Source organism: Emydura macquarii, unplaced genomic scaffold (genome assembly GCF_026122565.2).
Source record: "Emydura macquarii macquarii isolate MOO-44397 ecotype Brisbane River unplaced genomic scaffold, CSIRO-AGI_Emac_v2 contig_1451, whole genome shotgun sequence".
In the NCBI taxonomy this organism is placed as follows: domain Eukaryota; kingdom Metazoa; phylum Chordata; order Testudines; family Chelidae; genus Emydura; species Emydura macquarii.
Window position 1 is genome coordinate 14,660,848 of NW_027131588.1, and position 24,047 is coordinate 14,684,894.

General features: G+C 39.8%; 1 protein-coding gene across 2 annotated transcripts in view; it reads left to right on the plus strand.

Annotated features, from left to right (window-relative positions):
• SVEP1 (sushi, von Willebrand factor type A, EGF and pentraxin domain containing 1) overlaps window positions 1-24,047 on the plus strand; it is a 142,276-nt gene that overhangs the window by 14,695 nt on the left and 103,534 nt on the right. For both annotated transcript variants that reach the window (XM_067553209.1, XM_067553210.1), the window contains exons 2-3: window positions 1,494-1,749; window positions 3,015-3,191. In XM_067553209.1, the coding sequence (XP_067409310.1) occupies window positions 1,494-1,749; window positions 3,015-3,191 (433 nt within the window). The remainder of the gene's footprint in view (window positions 1-1,493; window positions 1,750-3,014; window positions 3,192-24,047) is intronic.

The following is a 24,047-nucleotide window of genomic DNA, read 5'->3' on the forward strand; positions in this document are numbered from 1 at the left end:
TCGTGCCCATGGCAACAGGACAGAACCTCTGCAGTGACCGCTTATTCTGTGCACTCTGTCGTTTTCTTGGCTTTGTATATATTGGCATCATTCCATTGAATTAGTGTAGTTAGTATATATTGACATCATTCTATATCATTAGTATAGTAGATGTAGTTCTCTTTTTACAGCCATTAGCAAAAAAAAAAAAGTATGTGTAGATCAGATAAGTTTTAGTTAACCTTGCATCCTTACCCTGAGCAGGAGTACTAGAGTCATGACAGACATTGAGTCACTGGGATTTAATACCTAACCTTAGAGTGAATCTTTGATGCCCATTAATGATGGATGCTCTTGGTGCCTGCTGCACCTTGGAGTGGGACACGACCTGGGGCAATGTCGCTCTTTCTCCAAGTATACCCAGAGAGCAAAGGAGGCGAGGCTGAAATTTGTCTTGTTAGAGAAATCACTGCAACTCTCCTTGGACTCCGAAAGCAGAGCAACACCAAGGGCTCAGACTTCAGTCAATTGTTTTTGGTCAGTGCCTGGTGAGCTGTGATTCTCGTCTGAGCTCCCGGGCCACATTGACTTAAAGGGCCCAGTAGTCTACCATTATGTTGGCATTGATGTCTAACAGGGACAGAAATTCCCTGCTAAATAAATGGAATTCTAAAGGCTCCTGGCCTATACCGAGATACCAGGATATCATGTTTTATCATTTTAACCAACCATAGTTTCTAAAATGTTTCACACAACTGCAGTGTGGGTGTGTAGCTAAGCTGTGTGTGTGTCTATTTCAAATCCCTCAAAGTATTTGTGAAGATTGTATCTGTCCATGTGGTAAAGGATCTTTGCCCATCATTTATGACATGTTTGCATTTTGGCATCTGGCTAGACTCCCACCTGCTGTTAAATGGATCAGGTAAGTGGTTTTGCTCAACAATAATTTTCACTTGTGAAACGTTTGGCCCACTATGATAAACTGCAAAGGACAGTGGGCCTGATCCTCAGCTGCTGTAAGTCACCATAACTCCGATGCCACTCTCCCAGTTTACACCATCTGAGAATCTGGCCCAATGGGTCTTTAAGTTGCATCTACAACACACTATCCATCCTACTTGTTACCTAGTCAGAGTTGGTGAAACACTAATGAAGGTCTTCTCACAATGTAAGGACTGTGTGTTTGAATTTTCTTTTTCTTTTTGCCCTCTGCTAGAGCAGATGATTTTACTCTGTGAAAAGTGGCTCATTGGCCCAGTGTCACAAAATCACAACATATGTCATGCCTAGAGTGTGAGCATATAAAAATGAGTCAATATTTGGCTTGATAACCACAATCTCTGCTTAAAGATTTTGTTTTTCTTGTGTTAGTACTGGGTGGTTCAGCAAAACTGGATTAAGTCAGAAAACAATCCAGATAAAAAGATTTCTTCACCATGGAAGAAAATTATTATGTGCAGGGCAGCCACTGCTAACCCTTTGCCTGAGATGTACTGTTTTATACTGTATTGCAGCAAATACTACATCACTCCCGTGGAAATGCTACAAAGGTTATATTTCTCATTACCGATGGATATTCCAATGGAGGTGATCCTAGACCCATCGCAGCATCCTTGCGTGAATTTGGAGTAGAGATCTTCACATTTGGGATATGGCAGGGCAACATCCGAGAGCTGAATGACATGGCTTCCCATCCAAAAGAGGAACACTGTTACCTTCTTCACAGCTTTGCAGAGTTTGAGGCTTTAGCTCGCAGAGCTCTTCATGAAGGTATTACATCTAGTAACTCTGGAAGTATCATTTCAGATGCCATAGTGAATGTAAGGTCTGGCTGGAAATAGCTCTTACGAATGTGACACAGGCCTTGTGAAATATTTCACACAGGTGTTGTGGTCTCTTCTTTAGTATTTTTCTTGCATTCATTTGTATTATTTACATTCAACAGAAACGAACAGATTTCAGGAATTAAGATAAATAGTAGACCTCTCAAAGTCAACATGTTGGGCCAAATTCTTCTCTTTGATGTGGGTGTACATTGCCCTTTGGACAGTTTCAAGTTTCCATTTTACTTGAGTAAGAACTGGGTAAGAATGTCGTGGTTTGGCCCAGTGGAGGTTTTGCCTAAATGAGGACTGAGGGCCAGTTTACAAAGATATTTAGTCACCTAAAGATGCAGACAGACACCTAGTAAGGACTTCAGGATTTTCAGTGTTAATAAAAGACTTTTATATACTGTTGGCACATAACACATAAATAGACTATTTCAAAACTTCATAAAAACATGTCTCCTCCTAAATATAAATGTGATATTTCTTTATATACGAAAATTCTATAAAAGTGGGAACTGTTTTCTGATGTTTACCTTATAAAGAGTTGTCCCTCAATAAAAAGGAGGATTAGAGTAGCTGTTAAGTATTTAGGGCTGACTCTTCCCCTGGTGTACATTAGTCTAGCTGGCTTGAGCAGAGCTGTGCAGCTGCATATCAACTGAGGCTCTATCCATGAGTATTTAGTTAGTTTTGATTTAAGTAAACATGCTGATTTAATGTGAACATGGTGCATGTCTACCGCCAAGTTGTTTTTGTGCATGGTGGTTTTTTCTGTTTTAAAGGGCGTTTAATTAGACCTCGTTTTGCAGGAGTGGTGGTGGGAGGAGATTCTATCTGTTTTTTTAAACAGTTACATGTTCAATGACAGACTGATCTCATAGTGTCATCGAAGTCAAATTAATTCCTGTGATTTTGGTAGGACCTAGTTTGGGCCATTGTTTTCCTTTTAGCTCTTGCATTGAGGCCAATGATAATTTTGCCTTAGTAAGTATTAAAAATAAACTGAGTAAAGATTCAGGACTTTTGCTCCATAGAGTTCAGTATTCACATTTTTCCTGAGTGAAGAACTTCAGTTTTTTTTCAAACGTATGGATCAAATCCTGAAGTTTTGCTTCACACCATCACAACCACAAGAGAATATTGGAACGATAAGGTTTTCAACACTAATTATTAACTTTGTGTCATTTGTCATTGATTTGTTTACAGATCTGCCCTCTGGCAGTTACATTCAAGAAGATATATCCCATTGTTCATATCTCTGCGAGGCAAATGAGAACTGCTGTGACATCATGGCAAGCTGCAGATGTGGCACTCACACAGGGCAGTTTGAATGTATCTGTGAAAAAGGGTACTACGGTAAAGGATTACAACATGAATGCACAGGTCAGTGTACATTTTTCAGATTCCCCAATTTATTTATATGTCCTAAACGTAAATCTAATTCTGATAACACGAAGTCACTTGCTGTTCTGTGTGCAGATCCAGGGCCACGAGCCTGATCCAAAGTCAATGGGAAAACTCCCACTGACTTAATAGGTTTTGGATCAGGCCCTTGTACATTAATCTTGATGCAAGCAGTTCTTACGTTAAACTCATGATATACTGAATGCTCTTGGATTCTCCCACACTGGTTTTCACTTGCTAGAAGAGGGGAAAAAGTTCCAGTTGCTAAGCAGAAACTTACCACATTTCAGTAAGACTTTTGTGTGACTGTTTTTGTGAACAGTCCTTCAGTAGTGCTGATAGAAAGATAATGGTATGAGTGATTATAGCAGAACCATGAAGGCAGTATTTTTTAATTCCTGGATTCCATATAGCGTTTTCCATTAACAAAGATGAAACAGTCAGATGCAATATTATAGCTTGATAATAGACATTCATTCATTACTTAATTTTCACATACATAACCTCGACTGCTTCAAGGAAAATAAAGAGGAAAATTATTCCACTGGTCTTTTGTGGAATTGGCTTTCAACTCTGGGAGGCACTGGGTGCTATAATGATAAGAGTTATTATAAAAAGATGGATAGATGGATGGATATTAGCCATTTTATCACTATGAAATGCCATTTTACATACAAAACTGAATTCAATTTAAAGTTTTTTAGCTAGCAAAAGATAATCTAAGCTAAGGAAATGCTTTTTTAACATAATGGAATGATTACAATAAATGAAGGGAAAATATGCTTGTAAAAAAGTTATAGAAGTTTTTTGTCCAATTGCATTAACTTTTATGGGAGAGAAATGTCACAATAGTCAAAACTCTTCTTAACCTTTTCCTATTTAGTTTATAAGCTAGTTAAAAGAAATAGTTATCATGAAATATCCCAGAAAAAGAAATGTAAAATAAAGTTAATGCTGATTTATACCAAACTTAATTCTGTCTCCATGCTCTCACATGTGTAATCAAAATTTTCACCAGCTGCCTCATGAAATGTAAGCCTGCTCTGCTGAGTATATGAATTACAACATTGTGGTCTTTCACGAGGGCTATGTATGTTTGTTTGTTTTGTTTTTAACTTAAGGTTATGAGATTGTTCACTAAAATTTGACCTCTATTTGTCAGGCCTCTATTTGCTGAAAGGGTATAGTGGAAAGGACACAGGTAGATCTGGGCTCTAAGCTTGAAGGGTATCTTCTCAAATCTCTTTGAGAAGGATGAGCATGGTATTACATGATGAGATGTCTGTATCGAGAGGAATAACAAGGTACCGTGAGGGATCTGGACTATGATGAGAATGTTGATGGGGAGAAAGTGTTATCTGGCCTGTGTGCGGAAACTACTAGAGATATCGTAGTCTCTGGATTCCCATGGGAATATGGTCTGCTGGACAGTTGAGACTCAATCCTACTGGCATTTGTTGATTAGCAGCTTTTTGAGTTACTACAGCATGTAGGGCTTTGGCAAGGAAAATGCATATCTGTGATTGGCATTATGAGGGAAAAGGGTGTGTATGATGGTGTTGACCAATGGTAAAGGGATTCTTTGGATTATAAATGCATGGTGGGCAATACTATGTGGAAGAATTAAGATTGATGTTGGGACTTTGGGCCGGATCCTTAGCTAGTGTAAATGGACACAGTTTCATTGCTTAAGGAGAGCTGTAACTTTTTACACCGAGCATAACTTCAAATTTCTTTGCTTTCAAGAATATTTCATTCTACTAATTATTTTAAGTGAAATATATTCTCAATCTTCATTCAACATAAAAAGGTTTTTTTACCTGATTTCTTTGGGCTCAGCTTTGCAAGAAGTAGCATGTCTATCACAGCATTCCTATGGCAAAATATGGCAAACATATTCAACACTTATACCTCTCAGCAGTCAATATAGTTAAATATTGTTTTTATTAACTATTGCAGAAGACAAATGTGTTTTCCAGTTGGGCAATCATCACAGTGCTATTACCAGGTCCTGTACTGAACCTCTTCTGTAAAAAAGGGTCTGCTTTAGCACAAATGTGCCACTGAACAAGAGCAGAATAAACTCATAACTTATTTAAATGTGTATTTGGCAACTGCAGAACAAAGTGTTATTTCAATAGCACATCAGCAATCTTCTGTTAAATCGAAGTTTGAAAAGATGTCCGATATTATATGCAACGCCCGTGAAGTGCCAAATTCTGCCATCTGCTGTGCATGTGCATCTTCTGGCAAAGTCAATGAAAGTTGCACACTTGTATCTTAGGGTAGAACTGGCCTATTCCTTGTAATTCCTGCTGAATTGTTATATTGCTTCTTAGGAAAGAGCGAGACAAAAGGCCACATGTGTTTCTTAAAGGAAAAACAACATATTTTGAAATCTTGTTTTCGGAAACAGATTACAGCTTTTCTTTTTTTTTTTTTTTTTTTAACTTTCCCCAGCTGAGCATAATTGTGGATTTGTAAAGCATGAGGAATTTGCAGACTGCATGCTAACTCTTATTCATGCTATAATGTGTGGAAATGCCGCTGGCAGATTTGCATTGATGGGACTTAATGATGGACCATGGTTAATTGTGCTGCCTTTAGTTTTCAATCGTTTAAGTTTGTAGGTACTGTTGTAGTGATCTTAATTAGTTTGTTTAATTCATAGACTATGACTTGCGCATAGAATTTTCATCAAGAGACGAGGAGAACAATTTTCCATAACATATATGCATGTCATATTCCACAGTGCAATCTAGACCAGTGAGGGGTTGTCACTACCTGCCCTGCAACCTTGGGTGCCTCAGAATGGTTTGCTGTTGTAGCTACCAACTTGGACTGCTCACAGACGGTCTAGCAGCCTGCAGGTCACACCCTGATTATCTCTGTGTAGCTGCAGCTCTGGTCCAGCAGCTCTGATCCCAACAGCCTGTCAGCAACACACCAGTCACACTCTGGGTGGACTTCCACCAGCCTTGGTTACTACTTGCAGGGTGATCCCAACACACCCTCAGTCCTGAATTTTTCCACAAGTGTATGTTCTGCACTGTCGAGCCCTCTCCTGGACAGTCCAGATATTCAAGATTCGTTGATCCTGTAAAGAGTCAATATTCAACAGTTTGCTACTTTAACTGGAATTACTAAACAGTTCAGTCTAAACACAGAATTGGATTGGTTTAGATTAAAAAATAAAACAAGTTTATTAACAAAAAAGATAGGATTTTAAGAGAGTTCAAGTATAAGAGATGAAGTTAGAAACAGTTACAAGTAAATAAAAGGGAAAACATGCATCTAAAAGTCTAAATCTTAATCTAGCAAGTTTTGGTTCAAGGCTTTTGTTCGAGATGGCCTTGTTCATCCATGATCTTCCAGCAAGATGATGAGTGATCCTTTCTTAGTTAGGCTCTTTCCCAGAGGCCCGTAAGTGCTGGGGCCTTTGTCGTCTTAGCTGAAAGAGAGAGAGAAAGATAACTTGGAGTTATCTGTCCCCTTTCTTTTATAGGCCAGTGAACTCTTGAAGTGGATTCTTCTGAAGATTACCCAAAATTTAGACACACCGTAAAGGAGGTGACATGTAGTCTGGTGGTGAAGGAGTCTCCACGCCCTTTCTTCCCACCTGTGTTTACTGAAGTGTAGATTTGGTTTGTCTTCTGTCATTTCCTCCCTTTGTTGTCCTGAGGACCTTGTTTTCTACTTATCTGTAAATTGAGGTAAACATACATTCCTCTGTTTAACAATCTTTGCCTAGGCAGGGCTGTGTGGTTTTGAACATGTGGTAATAACATCATACAGGGGGATTTCACAGCTTTTCATATAGGTTTGCTATGTACATTTCACCAAGATATTATTGACCAGTGAGTTCTTAGTTTTTAAAACGATACCTCACATATTTTGTACAAAGATTATTACAAGGGAGTGCAGGGTGTGAATACAAGGATGCTTTTGGCACAATATGCTTTTTATTAAAATGATCTATTTATGCCTGATGGTGCTGTGGTAAGACACGTGGTTTAGAGCATTCTATATGAGGCATTAAAATAATTCTGTAAAGTCAATGAAAGCAGTACTTTCCTTCTCTAATTACTTGAAAATGTCCTCTAGAATGTCTCCATAAAATAAAATGAGAGCCACATGCTCAACATAAGACAGCAGAAATTGGCCCTAAACTTCCTTCAGTATTGTGGATGATATGCCATATAAAGAAGAGCAGACAAACGAAGCTGAGTGAGTCATGACCCACACAGGAATCACACACACATTCAGAGATTTCCATGACAGCTGAGACCAAGGAAGTCTATGGAAGGCAAAATATGAGACAGAATGGTGGAAGAGAGAGAAAGAGACAGTCAGAGAAATGTCAGGGTGCTAAATTGTACCTGGAAGTATACACACGCAGCTAATATCATGGCTGGCCCTAGGTATTGTGGAGCCCTAGAAAAGGATATTTTGGTTTCCATCCGACAAATGTCCCCAAATGAACAAAGCAGATATCTTATATTTCCTTCCTCTTCCCGTGGGTGCACCTATCACGTTTCAAACTTACGTAGACTTTCAGATAAAAACACAGTAGCTGCCGGTCAGCAAAAAAAAATGGCCTGTACACTCTGCCATCGTACAGAGACAGACCTAAGAGGCTGCTGCCATCCCATTTTTTTTAAAGTAGTCTGTTAAAGTTCATCCTATGCAAAGCCAAACAGAACACTCCAATATAACTTCTTCATCTGCTTCAACCTCTCTCTCTCTTGTTAGATCAGGGAATGCATCTTCATAGTCTCCCTTCAGCTGCAATGATATTCTTTAGGGTTAGGCTCCCAGAAGCAGGGTTCTTTGGCAACTGAGCTCTTCATGGACTGGATCTTCTCTCAAAGACTTGCCACCACCTGAAATGTGGTGCCCTAGGTGGCCATTTTACCAGTTAAATCTAATTATGCCCCTAAACATTGTCCTGTTGTCTATGACACAGCAGTGGTCTTCCATCAATAAGACAAGTGCCTTCTATAGTGCTTTTAACTGAAAACATGATCTTCATTTTTTACAGCACACGCCATTCATGAAGAAGATGTATGATTGTCATAGCATGAATGAGTAAATAGAAGATTTATAACATGCTAATTGAAGTGCATATCTTAAATGTAGACATGATGTTTTCTTCTCTTTTCTTTTCTTTTTCTTGTTTTTTACTCTGCTGCATGAGAGTGGTATGTGAATAATTACTGAAGTGTAGAATTTAAATAGTACCATCTGGATGAACTATTTAAAAAGCTGTCTAGGCTTCAAACCATTTTTTTTTAACAGGGAGGCAACAAAACAATTATAATCTGAATATATGACAGGTCAGTTTTGCAAGCAAATAGTATATTAATTAGAACTGTGCAAAGCCTTCACAGTGAAACCAGAAACCATGTGAAATTTTGGCTTCATTACAAGCTTGAAACCCAGACAATAATCATTGAAAGGTTTGTGAGAGTTTTGAGCACATCTGGGCCCAGCATGAGTGAGCTTGAGCAGGTTTATAACTTTGTCTTGTCAGCGGGCAAAACTTGGTTTTTCAAGGTTTTGGACCCAAATGTGGTGATTTCAGCTGCGTTTAGTTATGAGATATTTCAAGGCTGTTCTAATTTAGAAATGCAAAGGAAAACTTGGTGGGTGGGGGTGTGTAAACAAATACAATCCCTTTTTTTTCTGGGGTCCTGGTGATTTTTACAAAGTTTAATGTATATATCCTATTAGTAATTGTTTCCTCAGTAGGGCAAGAGGATATCAATCAAGAGTCCAAATAGGCTGTCCAAAGAATTCTAGGCAGCTACTCTGGCATCTGCTGTCATCCCTTCCTGCTTACTATTTTTGCTGTAGCGAGGATTCTGCTCCTCTTTGGAAGCCTGGTAGCGCTTTCTCTGCCCGCTGTAGTTTTCAGGAAGAGATTCTGTAACTATCCTCCTTGCAGTGGTAGCAAATGGTGGGGTTGGATCAGCCACTGTCCATTTTTAATTTGTCATGCTCTGGAGAGTAAGCACAGTATGCTTTGGGAAATCACAGAGTGCATGAGATTTGAGGCTTCCAAGGTGTGCTGTGCATTTTGCCTTGTGGCTACCATGAAAATCACACAGGAGAAGCATCAGCAGCTGGCTCAGATCCCACCAGTAAAAAATGGTAAGAAAAGAGGTGCAAGAAGGGAAGAATGGAGAAATGGATTGTAAGATACTTCTCCTTCATCTCAGCTAAATTTCTGGCTCATTTTGCTGGTTGGGCAAAGGTCTGACTTGATTCTTATTTTGGCCAAATGATTTGGTTATCTCTGGTTTGGACCTTGGTAAAAAAAAAAAAAAATTCTGCTGAGGCCATGAATTGGTAGATGGAGGGAGGAACCTCCTGTTTAGGAAAATATCAAATGCTTGTATGTATTATCTTGTGCTGTAATTCTTGGTAACAAAAAAATGCAGTAAATCAGTTTAATCATAAAGAGCTGAATAATTTCTACTTCAAATTCTATGTTTTGATATCCAAATTCTACAGTTGGATGCTCAAATTGGCTCATATGTGCCCTTTTTATGCATTTAAGTGCCAGCCTGAGTGTCCATTTACAGGATTTTGATATTCTATTAGGACTCCTGTGTTGGAAAATTGGGTCTAAAGTGTAGTTATAGTATAGATTGGTTGGAGGATACTTTGGCCAGTTATAAAAACCTATGCTGCTACTACTACTTTGCACTTATTTAACATCTTCCCTCTGTGGATCACATAGTATTAATTTTTACAACCAGTGAATTTATCTTCCCAACCTCCTTAATGATAAATTCTGGGTGCATTTACTTATTTAAAAATGCTCCTCTGTAGTGTAATTTTCTCATGCTGTGGATTATTTTCTTTAGCTTCTGGTTTATGTGTTTTATGATGATGCACTGTGGCTTAAACATTAATATACTGTATTAAAATGACTAGCTGTGGGAGAAATATACTGACCTAAACAAGGGAGGGGGATGTAGAATTTCCCCAGCTAACCAGGAAGGAATCCGTGTCTGTTCTTCATCAGTGCAAGTGTTCATGGTTATCGTTCTTTGATTCTTTATACCGTCTGACTTTTTCCAGACAATGATTTGAACATGGCATTATGAATTAAAAGTGCAGAAAGAATGTAAATGGAGGTGTAATACTGTAAGGATATTGAAGGTTAAGCTTAGAGACACTGATCAATTGATGAGAAGAGGTATGTGGGAAATTGACAAATGATGCAGACAAGGTTATGCATTGGCTTAGGTAGTAGAAAGGTAATTTCCATTTAAAAATAATAGTTTTATGAATTTAAAAGATAATAGAAAAATATAATCTATACTGTCATGTTTGGGGAAAAAAATCAGGTGACAGCCATTTTGTCTTGAAAAGGATAAAGGTAAAAGTTATAAGGTATTTCTGGTTTTTTTAGACTTGTATGCTAAAAAAATCAAGAAGTATTTTTGTTTTAAATAAACATTTGCCCATATACACCCAGCTTTTCCTGATTTTGCCTTTGGAAACTCATTTAATGATGCTTCACACTACTTGTCAGATTAGGAAGCAAAGAAAAGGCCAAACTGAACTGGTATGGAATGCTACAAGATTTACTGTAATGTAGCAAATATTAGAAATATTTCTTTGTTTTGGCAATAACAAATATATGCTGGTAAATCCTTGATTTCAGATCAGTTACTGGTAAATATTAGTTTAAAGCAACAATGTGGGAGCCTTAGTTATATTTGTCATTATTGTTAGCATTGATATGGTAAGAATGGCTCTGATTCAGATTATGAAGTCAGATGAGTGGTATCTTGTACTCTATTACAGTAATAGTTTTGCATATAAATGGTTCCTGGCACTGAAGTAACTTGTGACCCACACATTGTAACTTCTTTCATTAAGATGGGGGGTTCTTGATAAAAGCTTATTTTCTTTTGATTCCTCTCGTCTGAAGCTTTACCTCCTTATGTTTACATGGTAATACAAAAGAGGTTCATATGGCACTGTGTATGTGTAGTAATTAAAGGGAGGATTTGGTAGTTTTCTGGGAAATGTTGCTTATGCCAAAATAAAACCTATGTGATCTGACATCACCGCATAAACTTTGTGAAAAGAAGACTGTAGCAAAACTAAAGTTTTATATGACTACAGATGTAAGAAGGAATGAAAGGTTGTTGGGTTTTTTATTAGTGCTCTGATTACCACAACTCAGAGGTGGAGTTGGCCACACACACTCCATGCAGAAGAGAAAGACATGCGGATTTCATCATCGTCAAGACAGAACTTGTATCTGTACTCAGTCCTTTAGACACACTAAAATAACAACCTCTGGAACCAGATAATGAATTTAACGCCATGAACTGGCAACATGATAGTTTAAACACAGCTTAGTACTTGGCCTGCATGATTGTAAAGAGAAAAATTGGATATTGTGTCCATCTGTTATGGTCCCTATTCTTTATCTTTTAGAAGAACAAATGATCCATGTTTTTGCCTGTAGCCTTTCGAGATAGAGATCTTAGGCCTGATTCAAAGCTCATAGAAGTCAGTGGGAATCTTTCTGTTAACTTTAATGGGCTTTGGATCAGGCTCTTTGAAATGAATGACTCATTCCCCTCCCTTCTCTAAGGCTTCTCAAGCCACATACATCTGGTGCTACATATGTAATAATTACAAAGCACCTTCAAGAAAAATTAAGGTTCATTGATCCAGAATCTTTCTAACTGTACACTACAGCACTTGGCTTTAGTGTTTTAAAACTGAACTGTTCTGCATTCTCCTCCTTCTCCCCCACGTGACTTTTATTAAATGTGAAATGTTTTTGACCAAAGTTTTGCTCTCTAAAAATGGTAAGAATAAATGACTATATGTTACCATTAATGGGAAAAGCTAAGAATGCATAGATATTTTCGTTGAACTGTATAGAACCTTGGTACAATTTGAATTTGTCACCCTTAAAACAAAAGGCAAAATCTTTGAGAATCTTTGGTTAACATGCATAGAGGGTAGAGCTACTGGGCCGAATCCTCAGCTGGTATAAATGGGCATAGCTCCATTGATTTAAATGGGAACTGCATTTACAGCAGCTAAGGGTTTAGCTCATTGTTTTGTCCAACAGGCAACTCTCGTATTTTTCCTCGAGTGTGAAAGAAACCCCCTGAGATTAACTTAAAAAAAAAATTGATTATAAGGCCCATAAAGTTCAAGCAAAGGGTGTTCCTTTATAAATGCCACTATAAACATACATGCAAAATTTCCATCTTAATTTAGGGTGCAGTTTGTTTCTGCAACAACAGTGTGAAAAGATAAGGAACAAGGATTTTCCTACGTTATTCTGGCTATTAATTTTGCAGATATCTCCCTTTTCAAATTGATTTTTTGCATATGTAATTGTTGGAGGGGTCAGGTCAGTACAAAGCTGCAAGCAGAGTAACATTGCCCCGGATGTGCAGAAAGGAAGACAGGCCTGAGAACGTTCTCAGGCTAGAGCGACTGGGTTAATATAACCTCTCCCAGGTGCACAGGGCCAACGGCCTTACTCTGAGCCCCACCACCTTGCCCATCATCTCAGGTGACACCTCCCATTCCGTCCTCCCAGATAATCCTCCCCCAAATCCCAATATGAGAGGGGTGGAGGAATTTTAAAGGAGCCGCTATCCTTTTGTGTCTCCCCTCCCCCCCCCCCGCCCTCCCCAGTCCAAACAACACCCTCTTGCCCTGAAGTTGAGGGATTACATTTCCCTTGGTATTGTTAAGGCAACAATCCAAACTTCCTCTCAGGTTCACTTCGATGTGGACAATAACAGCAGAGCGCTTTTTTTTTTAAACTTTATTTGAATCATTGCCATGATTTAGGTGTATTGACACCGCAAAATGCTGTATTAAAAGAAATGTTCAGTGACAGTAATAAAAAAAAATAGAAGTAGGAAAATTCACAGTTGTAGGCGGAACATAAATACACCTACACACACAGCATGTGGTCACGTTAAATTAATAGGACTGACATGATTTTTTTAAAGACACTTGTATACCTTCTGTTTTTAATTTCCGAGTAAAGGTGCCCAGCTTTACAGGAAGGCATAACTGACCACTTACTATGTTTTCTTCTCCCAGCCATGAATTCATTCTACTGTCTGCTACTACCCCTCACTCTATTCCATCAAACCTATGTAACTCTGGAATCATTGTTAAAGTCCAATGTAATAACCATATTTCAGGCCCAGAGCCAAAACAAGGGACACACGAGAGTTCTTCATGCAGGAAACTTAAAATGCTGTGAGATTAATTCTTTTATGATCCTGTATTTCTGATGTAAATAATTTTCAACAATGAAAGTGAGGGGACACCAAAGTTTTGTAGAACATGGGCAATATGAGGACTAGAATGCGTGGCATATCTTATTGCCCTCGAATGAGGGGCAGTTGAGAGGTATGTGGTTCATTGCAACAGAAACTGGAGGAAATCATTACCTCCATGATTCCCCACTGTGCAAGCTAGATACATTTTAACTGGGTCTTTGGAGAAAACAAGATGAGTGGCTTTTTCTGGGCTTCCAGCTGTACTTCATTGTTTTAAGGCCAGATGGGACTATTATAATCGTCTGTAATATATAGAGCTGTGTAACAAAGACAAATAAATAATAATAGCACCTGCTGAAATATAAATACTCCAATTCCTTACTCTCAGAGGTCAAGCCTTTCACCTTCACAATACGTTGAGGGTCAAATTCTGCAGTCTCCACTCAGGCTCAGGTCGCCCTGGACTTCATTTTTTGCATTGCTGTGAATCATAAACTACTAAAAGATACTATACTGGGATCTGAGCTGTTCAACCTATTCATAAATGATCTGGAAAAGGGGGTGAACAGCAAGGTGGCAAAATTTGCAGACAATACAAAAATTATTCAAAATAGTTAAGTCCAGTGGACTGACAGTGGAGAGTTACAAAGGGATCTGTCTTGGGGTTATATACCCCACAGTGGCCTGGCAGCCAAGGGAATAATGCAGGAACTGCCATCAGCACTGATTGACAGCCTCTCAGCAACTAGAAGAATAAAAGAGCTGAGAAGAATAATGGGGTGGCTTCCAGAGGAGCAAGCAGGCCACACAAAGAAGGTCCTGCCAGCCAGCTGTTATGAAGCTGTCTCAGAGTGACAATAGTCAAAGAAAGGGACGACCAGTGCAACAGGCTACAGAAGCCTGCAGAACCAAGGGAGAGATAGGAAGGAGCTCAGGGTGTAGCAGGCGAATTGTGGAGGACTGATTTCTGCCTGCCTGGGTTAAGGGCCCTGAGCTGGCACCCAGTGGAGTGGATGTGCCTGGGTTACCCTACCTACCCCTTAACAGGGACTTAAGAGGAAAAGAGGTTCTAGGCCCCTCGAGGGGAAGTCCTTACACCCCAGTGGAAAATAAATTAACATCCTTACTTCCGTAACAAAACTATAAAGATTCAGAGGAAGGCTAACCACCCCTCTGATTAAAGCAGATGCTGTGCAACGGCCTTTCTGACTAAAGAGGTGCAGACACACCGGGGCACCAGCCTACAAGAGCTCACTAACCTGGGTGAATGGGTAACAAAAGGGCAGATGAAATTCACTGTTGATAAATGCAAAGTAATACACATGGAAAAATTAATCCCAACTATACATACTAAAGGATGGGATCTTAATTAGCTGTTACCACTCAAGAAAGAGATCTTGGAGTCGTTGTGGATAGTTCTGTGAAAGCGTCTGCTCCATGTGCAGCAGCAGCTAAAAAAGCTAGCAGAATGTTAGGAACCATTAGAAAAGGGATAGATAATAAGATAGAAAATATCATGCCACTGTGTAAATCCATGGTACACTCTCACCTTGAATACCAGTTCTGGTCAACCCATCTCAAAAAAGACAGAGTAGAATCGGAAAAGGTGAAAAGAAGGGAAACAAAAATTATTAGGGGTTATGGAACGGTTTCCATACGAGGAGAGATTAAAAACTTGAACTGTTCATCTTGGGAAGGAGACAAGTAAAGGGGGATATGATAGCAGTCTATAAAATCATGAGTGGTATGGAGAAAGTGAATAAGGAGGTGTTATTTTTCACTTCACAGAACACATAAACCAGGGGTCACCCAATGAAATTAATAGGCAGCAGGTTTAAAACAAACATAAGGAAAATACTTCTTCACACAACACACAGTCAACCTGTGGAACTGTTGCCAGGGGCTGTTGTTACGGCCAAAAGTAGAACTGGGTTCCAAAAGGAATTCGATAAATTCATGGAGGATAGCCACTGATGGACCCATTAGCCAAGATGGTCAGAGACGCAACCCCATGCTCTGGGTGCCCCTAAATCTCCAACTGCCAGAGGGCGGGGGTGGATGACAGGATCAATCACTCAATAATTGCCCTGTTCTCTTCGTTCCCTCTGAAGCATCTGGCACTAGTTACTGTCAGAAGACAGGATGCTGGGCTAGATGACCCATTGGTCTGACCCAGTATGGCCATACTTATGTTCTCAGGCCAAAGTAAGGACTCTTGCTAGCTAAACTGCTAGTGACCAGGCCTTACACAGGCAAAACATGCCATGACTTTAGTGCTAGCACTGGGACTGGACACTCCAGAAGTGTCACTGAGACAGTATTTTCATAGGCAGAGCCAAGCTTGTCCCTGCATCCCCAGCACTGTAGGATGGGGGGACAGAAACACTAGACTACCCAAAGGGAACTGAAAAGTGTGTGGCCATTGCCCTGTGTCCTTTCCACACCAGCTAGTGGGATGAGAGGACACACTGCAGCCCTTAGAAAGTTTATCAGGCATTGTTGTTTGTTCTTGCAATGCTCTGAGTTGCGGAGTCCTTCACTGCTGCACATCATCTCCTTACTACCCATTCCTCCAACACAAGTAGTGGTTTAAAGCCATGGTCTTGCCAATAATCTTTTCCATGTTGGGACAAAGCACACACAAATATTAACGGTATTATCTACTAATGTTCTACTTGTACAAAACAGTCTATCAATTCTTAACTTTCTCCACTAAATGACATGATAGATTTATCTATTCTTTGTACTTTTACAGAGCTTCTACATCTACCATCACACAATGAGAGGCAACACACAGCACTTCCTCTGCCCATATGACACAGGGCGTTTAGCAAACTTTTGCTTGCATCCTTTACTAGTTTATGGTCCGGAGTAGTGCAGAAACTTAGTGCAGAAATATTTGGACCCTGATCAGAAATAATAGTGGCACTGTTTCAGCACACAAGGGACTTTTGGACAGCATTAATTAATTACCTCATGAACCTATCTAATTGGAAGCGAGTGTATCTTAGTAACAGACTTTTTGGCTCCAAATCAAAGACTGAATAATTAAAAGCACTGGTAAAGGCATTAAACTGACATTTTATTATGGGTAATGCTCAGAGGGTGTATGCTACGGGCCACACAAGAATGCTCTCACTCTTTAGGGTAGGTCTACACTGCACACCACTTGCACCAGTGTGTAGCCATGTGTGTCCATGGGGAGCTGCTGCAGCAGGACAAGGCTCCAGCAGCAAGGAGGCAGCCGGACACTACACTGCTAAAAATAGAAATATAGACGTGGGAGGCATTGCTTGGGCATGTAGAGAGCCATGTAGGGAACATACCCAAAGGTTCAGGCATGTCTTTATTCTCCTAAGCAGTGTCTCACCGTCTATACTGCTGTTCATATCCATGCTTAGGGGACATGTTGTGTATGTACCCTACACACCACTGTAAGGAGTGTGCAGTGTCGACATACTCTTATTCTTCATGTCTGTAGGCCCAGATGACTTCATTTGTGGGAAAGAGCTCATAGAGGGGCAGTTATTCAGAGAGGCAGATTCACCGAGGACTGCGATGAGCTTGCTGCCTCCAGAAATGGACAGCTCTCCTTTGAAAAGAGGACATGCTGAGTGCCTGATGCTGGAGTTTTTAAATAGGCAAAATTCCCCTTGAAGCCAAAGGGTAGGATCGGGGTTACGGGAGACAGTGTATCATTTCACCGTGGGATAGCGAGCATCAAAAAGTCTTGTAAAATCTACACTGCCCTGTGCTTGTCGGCTTAGCTTTCGGTAGCATCGGCCTATTTGTTTCCATTTTAATATGTGTTTGGGGCTTTAATCATCTGGACATTGCAGATTGCATTGGGCTAACTTTAGCACGTAGGTAGTCAGCTCTGGCAGTGCATAGGAGCCTTAAAGCCGCTTTGACAACCCAGCTAAGGATTCCTACCGAAGGGGGAATTCTTCCATGCTGTAGCGCCAGCATAGGGAGGGTCTCAAAGGTGTCGCCAGGAAGGCAGAATTACTGGAGTGTTGCTATATCCTAATGTTCTCCAACTAGTATATCAACCCCATGGGGTCAATACTACCCTCAAGGCTGTGGGAGGCCTGAGGTCGTGCTATGCTTTTTTTGTACACTGTTGGTTCTCCATGGAGCACAGCTTGGCCTGGCCAAGTATCAAACCCACATGGTTTTGTCTAAAAATTATCTGACTTAATTTAGCCTTGTTGTAATGTAGACTAGTGGCATGTCACAGGACTAGGCAAAGTTTGAGTTCAAATCCCAGACAATCACTGCTTTGTCATGCAGTTCACATTGCTTCACTGACAGCCAGCTCCTTCCTTAGATAAATACTTTACAAAAAATATAAAGAAAAAACAAGAGCGACAAACAAAACTAGAAGCTCTTTTGGTGCTAAGAAGGTGGTTGCCTCTCATAGATATTTTCTAACCAAGCCACTGTTGCTTGGTAGTAGGGTCTCATTGTTCCCTCAAGGCCCTTTTAAAAAACAAAATCCTCAATTTTTTTTTGCATCTGCATTGTTCAGATCATTTATAAAGAGCTCAGAGTGGTCCCGGATTCCAGAGAATTTTTTCCACAGGGAACAGACAATGGTGAGCATGGCATATATCCACCATAATCAATAGGGGATGGCAAAGATTCAGAAAATCTAAAGGAGGTTATAAAATAAGGATTACAGAAGTTTATTGAACTATACACAGAGAAAAACTTAAAATAAAACAGGACAGTTTCACAATATTGTGCAAAACAATTGGCAAAGTCACCACTTCTATTTTATAATTACCGGCCTGAACCTACTGCATGTGCCTCAGCGCTCTCGAGTTAACCAAAAACTGTCTGACTCCTGTCCTTGGCTGCTAAGTCAATACACATGGAAATAATGGCATCTGTTCTCAATCTGCATGGTCATGTGCTAGGCCCCTAGTGTTTGGAGATATTGCTTCATAGGGTTATAAATATTAATTGTTGAAAAGTATATCTAAATGATAAAACAAAAATAAAGGACATGGTGGGGAGGCCAAGTTTGGTGCCTAATGTGGAGTCCTAGTTTGTTGAGCATCTGGCAAAAATGACCTAATGATTTAACTGTCTGTTCTGCTAATAGTTTAAATTGCTACATTCCCAAATTGTGATTCAGCAACTGGAGTTGCTCTGATCTGCAAACTAAGGGGATCTGGGCAGGTTTTTTTGTTTTGTTTTGTTTGTTTTTCCTTTTTATGGTTCAAAACTTCGGTCATTCTGCACCCTCTGTAAATTCTATGGACAAAGGAGAAATATCACAAAGGAATGGAATAATTCTGGGCTGCAGTTCCTTATTCATGAAAAATTCTCATTGATTTCAGTGCAATGTTTGCCCAAGGAAGGAGCAAGAAACCCCAAAATCAGGACTCCCTTAAACTGTTGTGGATCTTCTGTGCCTTTGGTGCAATGGCCATCAATGCCAATTTCCTCATTTGGGTCAACAAGAGAGTTTGTGGTTCATGCTTGGAACCCTAAATTGTACTCCCTTGAAAGAAGGCTCTCAGAATGCATTCTAGGCTAAGGAAGGGACAGCAAGGGGGCAGATGGACACTTTGGAAACCAAATATTATCCTAGAACAGCAGCATTTTAGAAAACCCAGCAGGAGACTATCCCTTGTCTTGTTCTCTTGAAGTGAAACTTTCTTTTTCAGCAATTTCAAAGATTAACACCAAAGATTATCCAGGTTATGCTGAGCAGCTGTATAGGATGCCTTTGCAGTGTGATCTGAGTTATGTGGTGATGTCTACACTGTTCACAGTGAGGGTTATAGACTGTGGGACAGATTCTCTGCCTCTGGCTTACTCTGGGCACATCTGATCGGGATTGGTTATGGAGCCAATGTTTCTTTGCCCCTGCCTGAGCCCCAACACAGGTTTGTTAGAAAGTTTGGGGGGGGAGGGTTGGTTGCATGTAATGAAGGGCCAGATTCTGCCCTCAGATGTATTCATGTTGCTTTCACTAAGATAATTAAAGTTAATGGACGATGTTTATCATCCTTCCAGAGGCAAAGCTTAATCCCAAATTAGGAATTTTTGACCAAATTTATCCCTGGTTTAACTCCATGAAAGACAATGGAGTTACTTCAGGGATGAATTTGCCCCACTCATAGGTTTGTAGTTCTTTTTCAGTCTGCCTCATTAGAGTACTTCTGGATAGATTTCTTGATGTACTGCTGTAGAAGCCACATGTTGTTGGTGATGAATGGTACTCAGTGAGTTTGCTTTGTTTCTGATCTGCATCTCTTTTGCAGCCACCCCCTCTCCTTCCTACCTGTTCATTCCCAACCCAGAACCCTTTCCTTAAAGAAAAAAGAAAAGTAGAGTTGGTTGATGCACTGTATGGCTCTTATTCTGTAAGAACTGGGTTTCCTGCCTCAATTAATCCTTTTGTAAGTGTTAATAGGTGGGAAGATTTTTATTTATTGAATCTGTTTAAGTTCCAGATATATAAAACAGACAGGATAACAGCAAAAATTTAATTTTACTCTGGAAATAGCAAAGTGGGAACTGAGTGCACATAGGGGACATAGAGATGTTCCTTTTGCATGTTTATGTATTTAAATTGCAGGAAGCAGCCCACAGATCCAGTGCACATAAAACAGGATTATTTACAGTCCTTAGTGCCAAGTGCTGTCATACCATGAACGATACAAGATTTACTAAGGAACTTAAGTGTGTAATTATGTAAAGACCATGTCCAGAAAAACCTTCTCTAACAGCTACACATCTGAAGCAAATGCAGTATTGCTTCAGTTCACTGCTATTGAGTAATGACCTAACAGTAAGCAAGGATTTGAACACAAATGCCTGTTTTTGAAAAGGCTTTTTACATGGCAAAACAGCAGAACTTACCTTATGATTTTACACACCAAAATAATGTAATTTCCTAGTATGACATTTGGTGAGCCCAAAACTTGCTATGCACAATTCCTATGCCATAAGAATATGTGGGAAACCATGGAATTAGAACGCAAATAGAAGACCTAAGCTATTGAAATCAAACTACTCTATGAATAGAGAAAAGAGCATACTCCAGATCCTCAGCTAGTGTAAAATATTGTTGCTGCGAAAGTCAATGAGGCTATCCCAATACACACCAGTTGAGAATCTGACCTGATGTACTTTGTTTTAATCCCCACATATCAGACAGGCATGAAGTCCAGAAGTGAAATTCTGGCTCCATTGAAGTCAATGGGAATTTTGCCATTATTTTCATTGCGGTCAGGATTTTACCCCCATTTATTAGTTTAGGCCTTAAATAAGGGCTCATCTTTCTTCAGTGCCAAGCCTTATTCATTTTTGGTTTAAATGTGCACCAGAGTGGTAGCTGCATGCTTGTGTTACTGAAGACAAGTGCACAAATACTGTGTTACATCAAAATACAGATATTTCCAACAGTCTCTGATGCTTTCTTTGCCCTTTCGTACTGTATATTTCCCCAAACAAGTTGAAATGCACCTTTTTTTTTGTGAGTGGAATGTTGTGCAAAGTAAAACGTCCATATTTGCTGGTATTAGCTTGTATTTACGACTGTTATTCACAACAATAAAGTGACATACAGGATCTTTTTGAATGATAAACTTTTTGTTTAATATTGTGCGTCTAGTAGTGACAACAGGAATCAGGATTTCTATTTTCCATTTCTGGCTGTGTAACAATGGGCAGTCACTTAACTTCTCCGTGCCTCAGTGTACCTATCCATAATATGGCTATAATAATATTTATTTTCCTCACCCACAGGGACTGAGAGTCTTAATGTTTGTAAAACCTTTTTACATCCTGATTAGAGGTTCTATATTTGCACAAAGTATTTTTTATTATTAAAGTATTTATACATTGAAGCCATGTATTGCATTTTTAAATGTTAACACTCTTCTGATTTTTAAATTAGTTGTAAAAACAGGCTATAATTGGGTTTGACTGTATTCCTTGTATTGTTAATATTACTAATGATGTGACTTTTCAGCAAAAGTATTGCTTTTCAGTAATACTAACTGTAAATAAATATATGGGCTAGATCCTCATGCCTAGTCAAACTACACTCAGCCCAAAGATGGCTCAGTACCACCTCCTCAATCCAGGGGCAGCCAAAAGTTAGTTCAGCCCCAGCACAGGTTAGAGCAGCCCTAGGATTGATCTAACTTACATCAGCTATAAGGTTCCCTGGGCCCACTCTGCCAGTTCATGATCAGTAGAGAGCATGGCGCTCCACCCACACCCTTATGCCTGAAACACCAGGACTTGGGTGGGCTATAGCTGTCCTATCTACCTCTGAACCAGTTGGGGATTCTTCCTCACTTCAGGCAGCTTTTCAGCCCCTTTGCACTATGGCAGTGGTGCAGAGGATATCTTGACCCATAGTTTAATAATAAACAATTTAAATGTGTTGAAAGTTGATTTTTACTATTTGAACTGCACTGAGAAAAATGACTAGTTAGATCTGCAGAGGGGTTATTCAAAGTGCTGCAGCTCACTTGTTCGTGGTGGATAGTTGGTATGGTGTCTGTCTACCATGGAAGAGGTAAATGGGTACTTCTCTGTATGGAATTATCTAAATTTCTGTTTCAGTTCAGCCCAGGGCTCTTATTAGGAAGTAATGTGTAAGTATAATAAAGAAGACTGTTATGTATTTCTGGCTTTTTAAGTTACTAATGATATTGCTGAATGGAGAGTTCCTTCAAGAAAAAATCATAAAAGACAGACTGGTGAGCAAATTCATCTCTGTCTGAAATTAATGCAGAGCACATGTTGGGTATAACAGGAAATATTGAAGAGTTACAGTACAGGCTGGGACTTAGCTTAAATCCTCTTCTGATCCTTGCACTGACAGACATGCTAGATGTTTTCCTTTGCAATCTTTCTGCAACTCCTATATATCAAATATTTAACTCAGTGCACTGTCTTGTATATTTCTTATAATCCCAGTATGCGCCTATCTAGTAATTTCTTTACCGTGCTGTATATTTTCCATAGTGCAGAAAGGTAGGTTACAAAATGTGACAAGGATTTTTTCTTACATTATAATTTTTCAAAGCTTGATGAAACATAATATCCATTCCTACAGATGGCCTTTTAGGAGACAAAAAACAGAAGCCATAAATGCAAATATAAAAACAAGAACTCATGGAAGGGCAGGAGGAGCAGAGTTGCAAGGCAGAAGCCAGGTAGGAGATGGTCCTGGAGACACATATGCACAGCCAGTCTCCTATCAGTTTCACTGGCTCTGCTAGCCCCTTATACCTTTAGTGAGCCGGGCTGCAGTGACTTTTTATGTATTTAACAGGGACTTATGGGGTAGGTCTTCAAGTGCGGGATTTCCTGGACTTTTCATGCATGTGTCATGGGCACACAGCTGAAGTACTGAAGTTGTGGCACTTGAAAGCCATTCCACACCAGAGCTGTGGGGCAGGCTTGGGATCAGGGACATGTGATTTAATGTACATGCCAGCTGTTGTGGGTGCTCCACGTCTGGTGCAGGTTATTCATATCCCTGATGAGTATTTTCTGTGGCAGGCAAAATATAGTATATAGGACCATTGCTCGGATGCATATGGCCCCATACTAGCATTGCTTTTGCTCTTTTCTGTGTTTAGCTGACTGAGGGCCTGAATCTGGCTTTATAAACTTCTAAAGCCAGACTTCGTCACAGCAAGGAATACACATGTAAGTATGGAAATGCTAGCAAATCATAATACACTGCAACTTATTAATATTCTTTCTCATGAAGGTTTTGCCTTCCACTTAATACAATCTCTCAGCTTAAAGTAGAAAGTCAGGTCCACCATAATGTCCAAATGCCATTTGAAATGTGAATGACTTCAAAACAGAGCAGTTACAAAGAATAAGCCTGCCAGTATCTGCCAACTTTTACTAGCATTGAAAACATGATGAGTGTGACGCTGGCACACCATGTGCCAGCTCTTGCCAAGGCTGTAGGCGTCACCTGAGCACTGACAAATTCATAGCCAGAAACCAGACCAGCTCACCTGTATGTTAGTATTGTTCAAGACAGGTATTAGCCTTACCAGAATGTGCTTAGACTCTACTGAGTGCTTATGAATTGCTGCATGCATTAATTTCACTTGTAATGTTTGTATCCCATGCTGTAAGGTGATATGTAATTTTTGCTTTATAACTGTAAAAATGCCTGCTCTGAACCTGTGAACACAGTCAGGAGGAATGGTCCATCACCCATCAAGAAGAACTATCAAAACTAAATAGGCCATTGTGAAACATCACAATACAAAGATTTGGTTAATGGCCCTCTCACACCCATGAAGGTGCTACTTGCAAGAAAGTCCATCTCATCAGCTTCAGTGCTGGAAGAAGGGGATAAAATAGGGACACAAGAAAATTTTCTCTCCCTCTTTTGCTGTTTGCACTCTCACAGGGCTGGAGCTAGGAAACAGAAGCAGAGATTCCCCAAAGTCAACCTGGATTAGCCCTAAAAGACATTCAGTGCTGACAGATTACTACAACTCCGGCACCTTTTGGAACTATAGACTGTAATTCATTT